At 31.4% G+C, this 17,712-nt stretch overlaps 1 protein-coding gene across 1 annotated transcript in view; it reads right to left on the reverse strand.

Moving 5' to 3' along the window:
• The window catches only part of LOC142333065 (alpha-tocopherol transfer protein-like), a 67,414-nt gene that overhangs the window by 30,642 nt on the left and 19,060 nt on the right, over positions 1-17,712 (reverse strand). Inside the window, exon 2 of the mRNA XM_075379887.1 lies at positions 7,974-8,075. Coding sequence (XP_075236002.1) covers positions 7,974-8,055 — 82 coding nt within the window. The 5' untranslated portion in view covers positions 8,056-8,075. The remainder of the gene's footprint in view (positions 1-7,973; positions 8,076-17,712) is intronic.

Below are 17,712 nucleotides of genomic sequence, written 5' to 3' on the forward strand. Positions count from 1 at the left end.
AGGTGAATGGTATAAGAACGCATACGGGACAAACAAAAAAACAAACATTCATTTTTATTTATATATATATATATATATATATATAGATGTATGAATATAATCTTTTCGTATGCTCTACCGGACACAAATCCGAACCGATTTTGATGAAACTTGGTGGGGTGATGTAAACTTATTGGGAATAGAGCCCTATTGATTCTCAGGCGAATTGGTTCACAGAAACGAGTTTGAGCAACAAATTGGGTACGATTTCAAGGTTAACTAAAACCGGAAATTCGTCCTTCTGATGCAATTATGACGACAAAGTTTTTATAATATTGTCATGTAACCAGCCGCCTCTGGCTGTGGACTATATTCTTGCAGTCTGCTATAATATAAAATTAAATGCTCCGGTACCGAGTTAATTTTTTTTTTTTTTAATTATTATTTGTTCCTTTTGCCTTTTCATAGTATCAAAAAATTAAAAAAAAATCGTAGAAAAAATAAAATAAAACTTTTATACATAATTTAAAGTACTTATCATCTATTTTTTAGGTTGTATAACTCTTTTTACTTTATTTTATATCTTTAGATTCCTTTTTATGAATGATTACGTTTTTATGTTACAAAGATTATAGACGAGTTATTAGTTGTCGACAACGAACTGAAAAAAAAGAGAAAGTAATGTAGCAAACAAGTTATTATATATATACACGAAGAGAGAGTGAGAAAGATGTACTGTAATTGTTTATTTATTTTACTGCAATATATTATCTTTTACGTTATTTTATTTTAGATTCAGTTGCTGTCCTTTCTGATTTCATGAAGAAAAACTTTCCTTTTTTCATAATTATACTTATTTAAATGAAAAATTATTACTGTCTGGTACATTAAAACTTCTTAATTACATATTTTTATCTATTTAATTACACAATTATTTCCTTCATATACGAATATGTTTTACGTAAAAAAAATAAAAACAGATAGCTGTGCCAAATAATTAAACAAGTAAATTAAAATATTTAATTTATTCTTTTGTTTATAATGAATATATAATTTTTGTTTAAAAAAAGTATCTTTTGCACAGTTTTTCGCAAGAAGACCGACTTTTCGTTATTTTATATAATATTTTTTGTAAAATTATTTTGTATAACTTTTTGCTTAAGAAAAATATGTAAAATAGATTAAATGAGAAAATAGAAACGGTATAATTTTAGGTAGATTTCATAAGAAAGCTACCTGTTGTAATGGGTATCATGATACGACTTCCGGAAAATTTTGACATATCTTCGCGTTTCACATCCCCCAGACTCCAAAACTACCGTCAGCTCAAAAGTTTATATATATATATATATTTATTTATTTATTTCACTTTCTTGTGGACACGATAACTGCCGTAATTTTGCACCAGTCGCTTTCAAATTGATACATAAAATATAACGACCCAAAATCTCACTCCAGTTCGTTAATGGGCAAAATCGGACCATGTGGGTGGAAATGCGAGGGATTTTTCGAAAAACAAACTATCGCTATAATTTTCCTATTAAGTAAAGTATCAAATTCATGTAAAGTTCCTACTATTCTTTGGATAAGGGCCTAAAACTTATCTAATTAAAGCTTTTTGATATCATCAACCATTGCCTCAGGAGGTGGAAAAAATGGTGTTTCTAAGACAAAAAAAATCATACCTCCCTTTATAGGCAAGTATAAAATCGGTTTAAAGTATTTCTCTAAACATTACCTAAAACATTTGTCGGAAACAATTTTTAAAATGACCAACCCTTATGGCAAGGGATGACCAAAATGTTGCTGGAATTGTAAGAAGATGAGGCTTATCGTATGCTAAACATGTGAAACATTTTTTCACATGCAACTACTGTCGTATTGAGTAAATTTGAAGTTTTTCTTAACTTTTAAGTGGAAACCTTTCCATCCTTACTTAGTACCGGTGGAATCTACCTCTGCGTTTCAGCGTACTGAAAGGGATTTTTTTTTAATTTAAAATTAAAACATATTTTCTATTTGTAAGAAAATTTTCCTATTTACATTCCTTTTTTCTTTTTCCCCTTTCCCCTTTTTCCCGCGCGTAAATTGGACCAGTAGTATTTTAGTCTATAGTGGACACAACAACCGAACATTGCCATTTATATATGTAGAAGAAGAAAGTCTTTGTATATTTGTTTGTTTGGTAAATATCTCGAGATCGACGCCACCTAGTTGGTATAGTTTTTGCAAATTTTTTTCTTTTCATGTAACTAATGTATATTCTGAATATGAGCCAAATCGGACCGTAAATGCAATTTTTCCAACTACGTAAACCCTAGCGCCATCTAGCGGGTCCAGTTTTTGCAGAGGTATTTCTTTCCATCTAAGTAAAACATATTCTGAATGTGAACAAAATCGGATAGTAAATAACATTTTTCGAAATATTTCGACTCCCAGCGCCACCTAGTGGGTCCTAACTAATTCAGAAACCTTCGCTGGCGTACGCACTATTCACCAGTTTCATCGCAATCGGGTGAATGGTATAGGAACGCACACAGGACAAACAAACATTCATTTATATATATATAAGATAAATTACTTTAAGTACATTTTATAAGTACAATATGGTGTATTTCCAAAACCGTTTTGATATAATAGTCCATTTTAAAATATTTTTATACGTACCTAAAAATCATGTTTCTTTTTTTTTTGGTGTTTTTATGTGACTAAGGTTAGAGTACGTCATAAACGTTTGAGTTGGCCACTACGAAGATACGGCGAGGTTTAAATATGAGTTAATTTTGTTATTGAACTATTTGAACAAATAAAATAAAATACTGATATTTAAAGAGTCATCGAAAAATATATTTTTTGTACCCGGAAGACATTGTTTAGGGGGGAGTTTACAGATGATTTGTTTTTTGTTAACAAATATTTCTGAATCAATTTCTGTTCCGTTCCTAGTTTGAACCAGTTAGTTCTGCGCTCTAGTTTCTATTAGCGCTGGCCTGGGAGTCAGTTTTATACATTCACTCGAGTGAAGAATCCCGTCTGGCGCGGTCATGTGTTTCTTGATCTAATGTGACTAGTGTTATTTAGTATTGTACAAAATAAATTCAACTGTGGTAGAAGAATACGGGTTCATTTTAATCGACGATCAATACAGTCCATCCTAGCTGTAAAGACTTAACAAGCGTTTGTGGTGTCTCCGAACCGGATCTTACACTATTATGATTTTGCGGTATTTATAAACAGTGTTAAATATCATTAATTAAACCCACCGGGTTGGTCTAGTGGTGAACGCGTCTTCCCAAATCAGCTGATTTGGAAGTCGAGAGTTCCAGCGTTCAAGTCCTAGGAAAACCAGTCATTTTTACACGGATTTGAATACTAGATCGTGGATACCGGTGTTCTTTGGTGGTTGGGTTTCAATTAACCACACCTCTCAGGAACGGTCGAACTGAGAATGTACAAGATTATACTTCATTTATACTCATACATATCATCCTCATTCATCCTCTGTATCTAAACGGTAGTTACCGGAGGCTAAACAGAAAAAAGAGATAAATAGCCTGTAACATGCAGTTACGCAAAAAATTATAACAATAATGATTATACGCATTGCGGGTCTGCACTAATACCGGTTTTGTGAGCTTCACTGTGTTGGAACTACACTGTTACACATTCGCACTCGCAGTCGCAGTTCATGTTACATTTATCGTCTTGTTTTGACCTGAAGCAAGGCCAACATCAACAGATGACCTCATATCAAGTATATATTGGAACTGGAACAACAACTTCAACTCAACTTCTGATTATCGAAAATAATTTAATAGTATTATTTAATATTCCATATTATTTATTTTTAATAATATTACTTTATAATAATTTAATTTATTATCAATTTATTTAATATTATCTCTATCAATACCGTGGTTCCAGTCAAAATGGAATTCAAAGATCTAATTAAGAAAACAAATATTATGAAAAACCGTATAGCAAAATTAAAAACATTCATTGATAATTTTAATTTTGAATGAGACGATTGTGATCTGTTCACTATAAAATTTAATAAGCTCTTAGAATATGAAAAAAACCTTTTTTGAAGTTCAGTCTGAAATAGAATTGCACAAAGATACAACAGATAAAGACTTAGAGGTTAGGGACATATATGATAATATTTTTGATAAACTTAAATTAAAACATTTTTTTTTTTTGTCTTCAGTCATTTGACTGGTTTGATGCAGCTCTCCAAGATTCCCTATCTAGTGCTAGTCGTTTCATTTCAGTATACCCTCTACATCCTACATCCCTAACAATTTGTTTTACATATTCCAAACGTGGCCTGCCTACACAATTTTTCCCTTCTACCTGTCCTTCCAAAATTAAAGCGACTATTCCAGGATGCCTTAGTATGTGGCCTATAAGTCTGTCTCTTCTTTTAACTATATTTTTCCAAATGCTTCTTTCTTCATCTATTTGCCGCAATACCTCCTCATTTGTCACTTTATCCACCCATCTGATTTTTAACATTCTCCTATAGCACCACATTTCAAAAGCTTCTAACCTTTTCTTCTCAGATACTCCGATTGTCCAAGTTTCACTTCCATATAAAGCGACACTCCAAACATACACTTTCAAAAATCTTTTCCTGACATTTAAATTAATTTTTGATGTAAACAACTTGTATTTCTTACTGAAGGCTCGTTTAGCTTGTGCTATTCGGCATTTTATATCGCTCCTGCTTCGTCCATCTTTAGTAATTCTACTTCCCAAATAACAAAATTCTTCTACCTCCATAATCTTTTCTCCTCCTATTTTCACATTCAGCGGTCCATCTTTGTTATTTCTACTACATTTCATTACTTTTGTTTTGTTCTTGTTTATTTTCATGCGATAGTTCTTGCGTAGGACTTCATCTATGCCGTTCATTGAAATTAAAACATAAAAAACTTAAAAATCGTTTCAAAAAGTCAGATATAACTGTTTCAAATAAAATAATTAACAAACCCAATAAAATTACATTAAAACCTATACAAATTGAGCCCTTTCATGGTGATGTGAGATATAAGTTTTTTTTATCTTTTTAATAGTTACGTCCATAACCGCAAGGAATTATCTGATGTTGAAAGATTTTCTACCTTACAAATTTCTTAAGGGGTAATGTTCTAGATATAATAAATATTTATCAGTAACATCTGAAAATTATGAAACTGATAAAATTACTTAAAGCTAGTTATGACAACAAACGGCTAAGTACAGCTAAACATGCTATAGAAATTATTAATATAAAACCATTAAAAAAGCAAAATTCTGAAAATTTATTCAAATTCATCGATCAAATTAATTCAAATATTAATGCATTAAAAAATCTAAATATTAATTATGCAGAATTTATGCATTTATTTTTATTATAATTCTATTTATATGTGCATTATGTGAAACTAGCAAACATCAATTGTATCAGTGTGATAAATTTTTAAAATATGATATTAATAAAAGGAAAATAATTGTATTTCAGGAAAAATTATGTCTTAATTGTTTAAGTAAACAGCATATCGTAAAAGATTGCCCGAGCAATCGTAAATGTAAAAAATGCTCACAAAAGCATCATACACCGATTCATTTAGATAAAACGCTGCAAGAGGCAGGAAATAAATCTTCCAAGCCGAATCACGGTCCTCCGAATAATAGTTCGTATTGTACCTTAAAATCAGAACCTAACAAATCTGTTTTACTTGTAACACCTGTAGCTAATGTCAAGGATAACAAGGTAATTTAATTCAAGCCAGGATTTTACTTTCTACTGAAGGGTTTGCTGCTAAACTTGGGCTAAAAACCAAACCTGTTTTATTGCCGGTATTAGTAATGTTGTTATTCAGTCTAAGTTAAGTGTTGATTTAAATATTAATTCTAGGTATGAAAATTTTAATTTTAACTTGAAATGTCATATACTGCCATCGATTACAGGTTTGTTACCGAATGATTTTATAGACGTAACCGACTGGGAAATTCCTTGTCACCTTTTTCTTGCCGATCCTAATTTTAATGTCCCTGGGCAAGTCGATATTCTTCTAGGAGCTCAATATTATCTTTCTTTGCTTAAGCCTGTCCAGTTAACTCGTAATTTTAATCGTACTATACTTCAAGAAACTCGTCTTGGTTTCACAGTCTCTGGTCAAATCCCTACTAAACCTATTAAACGGATAAATAATTCAGATTCAATAACGCTTTTTGTTAGTAATCAACAGCTTTCCTCTCAAATAGTCATTCTGGAGTTCTGAAGAGATGGAAGATCGTTTACCGACGATTTTGGCTTATCTTTTGCTTTACATCTCCGAAATGGATAACCCGATTCGGATGAAATTTAAAAGTTGATATCAGTATGTGGGGCATTGATGTCATTTAATTCTGCTTAAAATCAGTTTAGGAGTGAAGAAATATGAATGCTGAGTCTCATATCTCAAAAGTTTAGTCAAAGGGAATGAATGTAATCAGTTTTTTCTTGGTGAGTGCGTTCATAAAGAAGGCAATCAAAAAAGGATAACGATCCGACGTTTGTAAGTTTTTTCTTATAGAATTCCCAGCGAAGCAGATATTTTGCTGTATTATACAATACAGTATTAGACAATAACAAAGCACATAAATAACGTAGAATATTATCAGTAATTTTTCAGCAGCATAAAAAGCATAATGTCTTTACAAGCCCAACGTATATTTATTGTAGAACATTATTTAATCTCACGATCTTATGTTGAATGCGAATTATTTTGCTTTTTCAATATTTCCAATAATAATGTACCAAATAAATCGATTATTTTTCGTTTAGGCTCTGGAATTCGTCAATCGAGAATTGCAGCTGATCGTAAACGTAGCGGTCGTGCATTAGTGTTACATGATAGCAGTGTGCACGATACTCATCAACCGCTTTTACGTAACCCAGGAAAATTATTCTGGAAACCTTCTAGACAAACTGCAATTTCGGTAGGGCTGTTCACAAAGCTACCAAAAACTAAAATTACCGCCAGTATCGAATTCGAGAAGTTGACCTTAAAACCTGACTTTTAATAGACGATTTCAACAGTGTATTTACTTCAAACGTTCAACTCGAAACTGTATTAATGTTTTCGACACGTAATCTCACAAGTATTATTAAAGGTTCGTAAAACGTTGGTGTTTTTTTTTCTCACATTTTCAAAAAGTTGGTTTTTGGTGCACCATTTTGCGAGAAAGAGGTCCGACCAGTTTTTTCGAGAAATATTAACTATACAGCGTTATTCAGAAATTATTACAAATTTCGTAGCCTCGCTTGAAGCTGAAGAACGAAACTGTCGGTTACAATATGACAGTGTTACCTGCCGCGCTGCCGATACAATTATGGGGTTGTCACGTGAATTTTCCCATGATAGGTAATTTTCCTTAGACAATAGCCTCCACGCTCAACATTAGATTTCTATTTATGGGGGTCCTCTGAAAAGTACTGTTAAAAAAAAAAACCGAATTATTTCGATGATAATCGAAAAAAAGTATTAAAGATACAATCTATAACATCAGTGCAACAAGGAAAGTTACAGAGAACATGAAGAAACGAGTTGACGCATCGATACTAAAGGTGAGCCTTTTAAAAATTTATTTGACATGTAAGTAGGAAAAAAAAATAGTGTTTTAGTTTCCTACGTTTCATATAATTAAATTAATCTTGTCATTAAATAAACATTTTTTGTTCTACATACGTGTTGCGTGACTTTATGAATACTAGATCATGGATACCGATGTTCATTGGTTTGGTTTCAATTAACCACATATCTCAGATCTCGTCGACCTGAGACTGTACAAGACTACATGTCGTTTACATTCATACATATCATCCTCTGACGTATTACCTTACGGTGGTTCAGGAGGTTAAACGGAAAAAAAGTACCTATACCATAGAGTGAGGGTGAGAGGGAGAAAGAAAAGGTTAATTTTTCAAACAAAAATTTATCTACACTGAAAGTTTATGTTAGTCTTACCCACGCTGTTGCTCGGTAGATGTTCTTGTTTTTGTAGCCATGACCTAACAGTATCAATATCATCCTGTGATATATTTACCATTGTCTTCCTGTATTTTCAGCCTGCAAAAAAAAAACACTACTGAGAATAAATCCGGATATCTATTATACATAACAATTTATATTATTCACTGTCATGCACAACAATAAATGCTTACAGAAGGAAGAAGCGGAAGAATTAGCTGAACAGGATAATAGGATATACATTACGGGAGTATGGCTTAAATAGTGTAAAAAAAACAGTAGTGATAACGATTTTTAAGAGACGGATACCAGAAAATATGCAGAACGCAGAAGAATGAATTTAATAATCCACGCCGTTAAAATATTGTTAAGAATCCTAAGCCGGAGATCGGTAAGCATAACCAGAGCAAGAGAGGAACAGTTTGGCTTACGGAAATGGAAAGGAATCAGAGATGCCACCGGGCTACTAAGGATGGTATGAGAGAGATATTTAAACTTATAAGGTCTTTACTTTATTCTTCCTCTATTAAATAAAGTCAAATGAGAGAAAATTATGAAGATTCTGAAAGAGAAAAAGTATAATGGAAAGTCAGAAGGTTAATTAAAGAAGTTTATAAATTCTTAAATTAAATTTATAGATTTCTTATATTTTTTTTGTGTTATTATTATTACTGTGTTTTGTTTTCATTTCTCATCAGACTTTCTAGTAATTTTAACTTGTTTGTTTAATTATTTATCCTACTATGCCTTTCAATAATGAATTAGATGATTTGGTAGCGTATGACTGCTACGATACAATAAAAGTAAATGACTTTTTTAATTTTAATCCTAAATTATATTTTAACCATAAGTATGAACTAAATATCATTCATATAAGAAGTATATAAGAAAAAAATTTGATGTATTTGTTTTTTACTTAAGTAATCGTAAAGTTAAGTTCAAATTATTAGATTGACCGAAACTTGGATCGGTGATGACATTGAATTTAATTTCAGTTTGGAAGTTTATACGTAGTCATTAAAAATAATAAATTCACAGTGACGGTATACGTTCATCTATAGATAAAAATATTAAACACGAGATAATGAAAGTAAAATTAGAAAATGCGAATTCGGTTGGTATTCATTTTTAAAGTCGGTTTTTTTTCACGGATTTGAATACTAGATCGTGGGTACCGGTGTTCTTTAGTGGTTGGGTTTCAATTAACCACACACGTCAGGGATGATCGAACTGAGGCTGTACAAGACTGCACATTTCATTTACACTCATGCATATCATCCTCATTCATCCTCTGAAAGGTAATTACCGGAGGCTAAACAGGAAAAAGAAAGAAATTGGTATTAATTTTAGAATTGATAACGGGGACCATAAACAGATTGCCGTTTATCGATCGCCTTCCCATAACATACATTCTTGCCCGATTAGCTTAGATGCTTATCGACAAAGTAAGAGTATAAAGACGGATGATAACGTAATTTTAATAGGTGGATACGAATTTAAACATTATAGATAATAATAATCTGATAAATTAATTTCTTAGTATTATGAAACTATACGGATTTAAATCATATACAAACAAACTTTACTACAAAACAGTCTCGATGGCGAAATGCAGTCGACTAGCTGCATCGACCATATTTTCTTTTAGAGTGGTCCGTTGGGTAGAATGATATGATCGAGACGATCCTGAAGACTGCTATCACTGACCATTACTGTACTTCGTTTCATATGAAACTTACAAACTTAGTAAAAGATACGACAACAACCGATAATATTGTCGATAGAATAAATTATGATGAACTTAAATCTAGCTTAGATAAAGAAAAGTGGAACGACATAAGCGATAACACTGATACTACAAATACATCAGTAAAGAATTTTATTAATAAACTTACCGACTACTTAAATAAACGTAACCAGATTATTAAAATATCACATAAAAATAAACCGCTAAAACAATGGATCACTCTGAGCATGGTAACTGCTACAAACGAGACATAATGCACCGTAAATTATTAAAACAACCGTTTAATACAAAATTAAAAAATTATTATAAGAAATAGAGCAACACATTAAATAATATAATAAAAAAGAAAAAACTGATTATTTTAATAATAAGTTCCAATAAAATAAAAATAATATTAAGAAAACGTGGGTATGATTAACAAAATATTAGATATGAAAAAATAAATTACACAACCGAACACTGAACATAATAAATTCTTTACAAATGTAGGAGAAAATTATGCAAATGGATACTAATAACTTAAATCTGCCTCTTTCGTTAATCCCAACCTCTTAATGATAGCCCGTTTCTTATCTCAACAAATATTACTGAAATATTAAAACAAATAAAAAATTTTTTAAATAACTCGTCACCTGGAATCGATAACTTTAATGCATCTTGCTTAAAAGAAATAAGTAACTACAAAGCAAAACCATTTGAACACATAACAAATAAATGTTTTATTGAAGAATATTTCCCTAATAAATTTAAAATACCCAAAATAATCGCAATACATAAATCGGGAGATAAAAACCACCCGGCAAATTACAGATCTAAAATTCTGGTAAGTAACTTTTTCAAAATAATTGAAAAATATTGAAAACCGAATAATAAAGTTTCTTGAAAAAAATAATTTTATTCATAAAAATCAGTACGGTTTTCAAGCTGGAAAATCAACAAAAGATGAGGTTTTACATTTAACTAGAATAAATAATAATTTTAATAAAAACAATAAGACTACAGCAATATTCCTCGATTTAGTTAACGCATTTGACACGATTCCACACAAAATTTTAATACATAAAGTAACTGCGGTATACAAGGTTCAGTAAAAGAACAGTTTGAAGAGTAGAACTTAAGTTCTAACTGATCACAGAAAATCCTTCCAACTACCAGAGGGTACTGTTTTCTTGTCAATACTTTATCGAATATATGTCAAGATCTTTTAAAACTGAACCTTTCTAACGGTACCGTAGTATCTTTTGCCGATGACACAGCTTTGGTTTTTTCGGACGAGACGTGGGATGAAGTATATAACAGCGCTAACCGTTGATTATTTATGGTAAAACGTTGGTTTGAAAGCCATATTCTTACGCTCAACCTAAATAAGACGAAATATATGTCACTTTCGCCCACTGAAACCGGCACACCCCCATCGTGAATTTCAACTAAAACTGCATATCTCGGATTAATATTGGACGACCATATGAAATGGAATGTCCACGTACAGTATTTAACATCAATACTAAAATATCTTATTCATACTGTTTACAAAATAAATAAAATTAAAGATCTCGAAATAATAATAATAATTATATATTTTCCATACGCCGATTCATTTTTTCAATATGGAATCGAGATATGGGTAGGAACATATGATACCCATTTTAGTAAAATATTTATTCTCCTTTTTAATATTTATTCTAACAAAAACCCCGATCGTTTTAACGTCCAAATAATAAATATTAATCTAATCAAAGAAATAGACGAATGGGTGAAACATAATATATATTTTGCATTACCAAATTGAAAGACAAAAATAATCCACGCTAATACATTAAACATAATCTACATACATAAAACCGTGAATGTTTAAGTGAATGCTAAGGCAGTATAAATTCATAATAGTATTCAGTTGGCTTATCTTTTGAATATTTCTTGTTGCTTTATCATACGTTATCTTATAATGTTTTTTTTTTCTCCGATGAAATTATTTTTTTTTTTCTTTTTTTTTGATTATGAATTTATTTTATTTTATTTTATTTCAATATAAATTTAAATAATTTTACATTCTAGTTCTATGTTTTTTGTTTTTTTTAACTTAATTTTTCAATTAAAATTTTTAAGTTTCATGTTATAAAAATCATGTATTTTTATTTAATTAAATATCGTATTTTTAATTAGTTATTTTATTATTCATCCTGTTATAACAATGTGAACTCGCGGGTAGCGCTCAAGGTTTCTTTTGCTATCTGCGTCAAGGATAAATAAGTTGAATAAAATTGTATATTTAATCAATTAACAATAAATAAATATTATATACGAAGCTTCACAGATTATTAAAAATCCTGGAAGAAATATAAGAAAACTAGAGAAATGGAGTCAAACAAAAACAGCCGGTTTAATGGCAAGGATAAGTTCAAGAAGAAAAGAAAAAGTTAAAGATTATAGATATTTGAAGAATACGGTAACAGAGGATTGGAAGAGCGCAATGAAAATAAAAGGAAGGATAGCAATAAAGCAAAAGAACCATTCAGTAAGAAGGAATTACTATGTAGAAAACTCTGGACTTAAAGAGGTTAAACAAACGGAATGTATGGAGGGTTTTGTTGAATGAGAATGAATCATGAACGGTAAGGAAGAATGAGAGGGGCTGGATTCAAGTTTTTGAGATGTGGATATGATGAAGGATGGAAAAAATAAGGCGTACGGATAAAACGAGGAATGAGAAAGTAATGAAAAGGATTAAAAAAGAAAGAACATTAATGCGGGAAGTACACAAAAGAAATGGAAACCGGTTAGAACTTATGGTTAGATGAAGTGGAATCTTGATAATTGCATCGGAAGGGTCAGTAGAAGGAAAAAGGAAGCTGGAAAGGAGGATAAAGGTATTACATGAGGTGAAGATTGGAGACTACAAGGAGTCGAAGGAAAAGGCTTGGGACAAAAATAGATGGAGGAAGTGTGGTGTAAGGGACCTGCTGCCAGGCAGAACATCAGATGACGTAAAAAAAAAAGGATTTTTTTGTGAAATTTTGATGTAAAAATACCTATAAATAATTCAAACGTACAGGATCGATGTAATACAAAATCATTTTCCATCAAATTTTAAGTAAGGGTGTCCCATATAAAACGCAACCCAACCTCATATTAGTAGGTATTGAAATAATAAAAAGGCATGTGTAAATGTAAATGTAATTTTTATTATTACCATCCATTACCTTACATTTAGAGTAAATGTTGGAAGAGGCCGCCATCTTCTTGAATACAAGCTTCAATTCTTTTTACAGCGTTTCTTGCAACTTTTTTCAAAATTTGTGGCTGGATATTTAATACAGCTTGTTAAATATTGACTTTCAATCGTTCAAATGTTCGTGGTTTGTTGCTGTAGGCTTTTTCTTTGAGGAAGCCCCGTAGAAAAAAATCCAACGCAGTCAAATCTGGAGATCTTGGTGGCCACAAGCCTCGACCGATAACACGATTATCAAAAAATCCCTCGACGAAATCAGAAGTTGACCCTGCGTAGTGCGATGTCGCACCGTCATGTTGTAGCCAGCAGTGTCTGTCTTCCTCTGGCAAGAGTGCGATGAACTGAAATAAAATATCCTGATATCGTTCTGCATTAATGGTGTACTCGAAAAAAATAGGACCGATTATTTTCTTCCGCGATATCGCGCACCACACGCCCGACTTCTGCGGGTGTAATTGTTTTTTGTGATAAACGTGGGGGATTTTCAGCGCTCCAAATTCTACTGTTTTGGCTGTTTACGTAGCCATCCAAATGAAACCGTGCTTCATCTGTGAAAAATAACGAATCCATAATAATTCCCTCACGCAGAAATCGACGGAACCGTTAACAATATTGTAGCCGTTTTTCTTTGTCGGGCTCAAGAAGTCGATGAACCGTTTGAATGCGATAAGGTCGTAATTGTAATCGTTTGGTCGCCCGATGAACAGTCGATTAAGACAAATTAATTTCAGCAGACAAACGTCTGATCGATTTATTTGGCGAGGCGAGTAATCGGTCTTTGATTTCAGCGACTGTATATGTATTCAACGCTGACGCAGATCTTTTGTGTTCCTTGTTATTAACAGAACCGGTCTCTCAAAATTTTGCAACTAACCTTAATACTGATGTTTTGTTAGGAGCTGGTTTATCTGGGTACTTACGGCGAAACAAATCTTGCATGCGACCGCTGATTTCGTACTGAAGTACGACTCAACAATGAAAACACGTTCATCTAGAGAAAACACCATCTTGTCTCTAGCAATACACTGAACGTTATGATTGCATTGTTGTTACTATCGGTAGTGTTCTAAAGCGTCGCCGCGATGTTCAGATATTGGACGAGTCCATTTCAGTAACGGGTAGGGGAGTAAGCTTGACTTTTGAAATTTCATGGACGAGTGATTGATGGGTTGCGTTTTATATGGGACATTCTGTATTAAAAAATATTTTTTTTAAGATGAATGTTAAAAGGGTTTTTGTTCGGACATTTCAAAAGGAAATATAAAACAGAAAGCTTATTCTGCTTTGCAGTTTGCTAAATGTGAATCTACGATTACAGTTAAACGTGTGTTCCGTTCCGATAGTTTAATTGTGATTTTCCGAGTGACAGTAACATGCGTCGATGGTATTATCGGTTTGAAAAGATCACGTCTGTGTAAAGGAAAGATCCCACCGAGGGTGTCAGAAGAAAATGCTGAACGTATCAGGGAATCCTTCGCGGGTTCTAAAAAAAATTGTAAGGATCGGGCGCAAACTGTCAATGCCGATGATGACTCTGTTGAATAATTTCATGAAACGCTAACATGTGCGTACAAATCGTTTACAGCTATTACAGACTTTCATGAATTAAAAAGAAAGAACTCATACTCCCTGAAATTAAATTTTGTTAATTACGACCTGACTTAACGCCACTGGATTACTTCATTTTTTGGCCATATGAAAACGACAAAAAGTTAATAATAAAGAAGAGTTACTCATTAAATTACGAAATGCTAATGACTCTATACGAAACTATCCTGAGATGATACGGAAAAAGCCACCGGATATATTTTACGTCGAGCAGATCGCTAACTACGTTGTGAAGGAGGGAATTAATTAGTGTAACTGAAGTTTGTTATTCTGTTAACATTTATCATTTCATGTATTTTATTTTTTTGTTTTGCTATAATAAAAAGAATTTTTAATAGGTATAAAAAAGAATAATACAATTTTCTATCTATTTTTCATCTGTTTTGCTTCAATAAAAAACAGATTTTTAAACGGTTTTATTTATTTTTATAAGCTGTATTTACATTAATTTTCCCAGAATTAAATTTTCTACTAGTTTTATTACTAAGTATTCCGCATTTATTAGTCGTTTAACAAACCTACTGACAAACCTAAAAAAAACTTGTTTTTCAACATCGAATTATGTTTCACGTCAGATATCTTAAAAACAAATGGAGTTAAAGTTCTAGGATTTTTTATCCTATTTCCCACCTCAAATTACATACGAAACCACCAATTTTACTCCCCAAGTTGGGTCGTAAAAATTACAGTAGAATTTCCTTTTCTTAGGAGAGGTGAAATCCGGGCGAAATCTTTTTTTTTTCAATTTAAATATTTAACAATAAGTCGTCTCTTATTAATAAAAATACATAATCGATTTTTAGCGTTTATTCGATTTCACTTAAGTATACGTACGCGATGCGATATAAAAAATACAATATTATATTTTTATATCGACCTACTAAAAATAATATCACAGAGATGCTACAACACTTATGCCAGCGTTTCGTTCAATTTTAAAAACATTTCTGAAAAGTACTTTTCGGTATACCATTTACGTTCACTAAGCGATTTTTACTTTATTTCAATTATCGCCGTAATTTTAAAGCGAATTATTAATTTTCAAACTCATGGGCATTTACCAAATATTTTTCTGCTGTCTTACATAAGACACCAATCATTTATTAATTATGATGCCAATTATCTCAGTGATTTAGTGACAGCATATCTGCCTTTTACCCCAAGCTACTAGGTTAGAAACTCGGTCAGGTACCTTTTTTTATTTTTTCACTTCCAAATTTATTATTAGATCAGTTACTGTTATTGGGTATAATCTTGTTGTTGTTGTTATTGTTGAATTAGTAATTTTTTTTTTTTAAAAGAGCGGGCATCAACAATTACGGTTATTAGTCGGGTGAAAATTTGTAGCGTATGAAAATATGCCTGACCGGGATTCGAACCCGGGACCTTCGCGCGAAATGCCGAATCGCTATTTACTCAGCCACCGAGGTCCGCTGGTTTTGATTTTATTATGTAATATTTAAAATTTGTCAATTTAATGTTACATAAAAATTTATAAGTGGTTAAACGATTAGCTATTAATAGTTAAAAATTATTATCGATCGACTACGAAATAGATATTAATATTTTTAATGTTTCTGCATTTAGTAAGAAGTTGTTAATTCATTAGGCTTTTACATATTTAGAAAATAAACGAAGGATTTCTAAATTAGAATTTCAACATAGATCTTTAAATTCTTACAAAATACAGGTGTACATAAATAATAATGGTTTAAATAAAACAAATATTTTATTCTGATCAATTCATAATAATACGTTATACAAATCATAAAAGAATTGGTAGATATGGTATTCCACGGAAAAAAAGCAGACAATAAAGTTATTTGTTAAACTGCCCTGGCAGCGGTTATTTATTCCTATATACTGGAAAAATAATGATACATGAAAATAAAGAAACGAAATATTTTTAAAATTAAATAATCGATGTCTTAAACTTTGATCGACTCCCCACCCCCAATATTGCTCCCAAAGTATTTTTTTTTGTCACTTACACTACTACTACGCCTAAAATTAAAAAAAAATCGGTTAAAAAATAAATATTCAATGAACAAAAAGTAATTTTCCAATTTTTGGGAAAGGGAGAATTTAAAAAAAAATGGTAAAATAAGTATGCACGGATGTACTGAATTTTATAAAGCGGGATTATGTTTCCAAAAGTGAGAAAATTGACCCCGAAAACTATTTACTCCACCCGGTGAATATATTGACCCCAAAATGTTACTAACAAAATGCCCAACATACACGAATCTCAGTATAAAATCATCAAGATCGATTTATCCAGTAAAAATTTATTACACACGTATGTATGAACATTATCCCAACTTGTTTTTGTTTTTTGGGGTACCTGGGTTATAAAATGCAAAAAAAATCATATCCAGTTTTTTGACTGATTACTTTCCATTTAGCAGCATACATCTAGAGAGCTATGATGTTAGGAAAGTAAAAATAACTGTCAAAGAATTTACTTGGTTGGATGAAGGGAAACCATGATCAGAGCAGCAACACAAATTATACTATTAATTTTAATATAAAATATAAATGTGATTAAAGCCCATATTAATTATTTAAAATAAAAACACTAGTACATGAAGAAATTTGTATTAAAAAAAATGCCCACAACTCGGAATGGATTAATAAATATTATTATTTGAGTATATATTATGTAAACGTTGAACAAATATTCAGAAAATTTAGAATATTAAACAAATTTTGAATTTATATTATTTAGAAATTAATCGATAAAGTAATACAACCTTTATAAAACAAAATTTATTAATTGCATTAAAATGTAATTTATTAAAACATAATAAGGCATTTGCGTTACTGAATTACACGAAAGCAATTCTGTTGTCAGTGGTTAGGTATTGAGAACGAACTGACAGCCCATTTTTAACCGATTTGAAAAAAAGGAGGAGATTCACAATTCGTATCTTATGTATGTTTTTACTTCCTTGTACGAAGTAAATGAAGTATTGTGATGGCGAAAAATGTCGGTTTTCAGATTTCAACGAAAATATTCATTTTGACCATCCCTGAATCCATTTTTACTAGTTTCGGCGTGACATCTGTACGTACGTATGTATAAATATCTCGCTCAACTCAAAAACGATTAGCCGTAGGATGTTGAAATTTTGGATTTAAGATTATTGTAA

Source organism: Lycorma delicatula, chromosome 12 (genome assembly GCF_047948215.1).
Source record: "Lycorma delicatula isolate Av1 chromosome 12, ASM4794821v1, whole genome shotgun sequence".
NCBI lineage: Eukaryota > Metazoa > Arthropoda > Insecta > Hemiptera > Fulgoridae > Lycorma > Lycorma delicatula.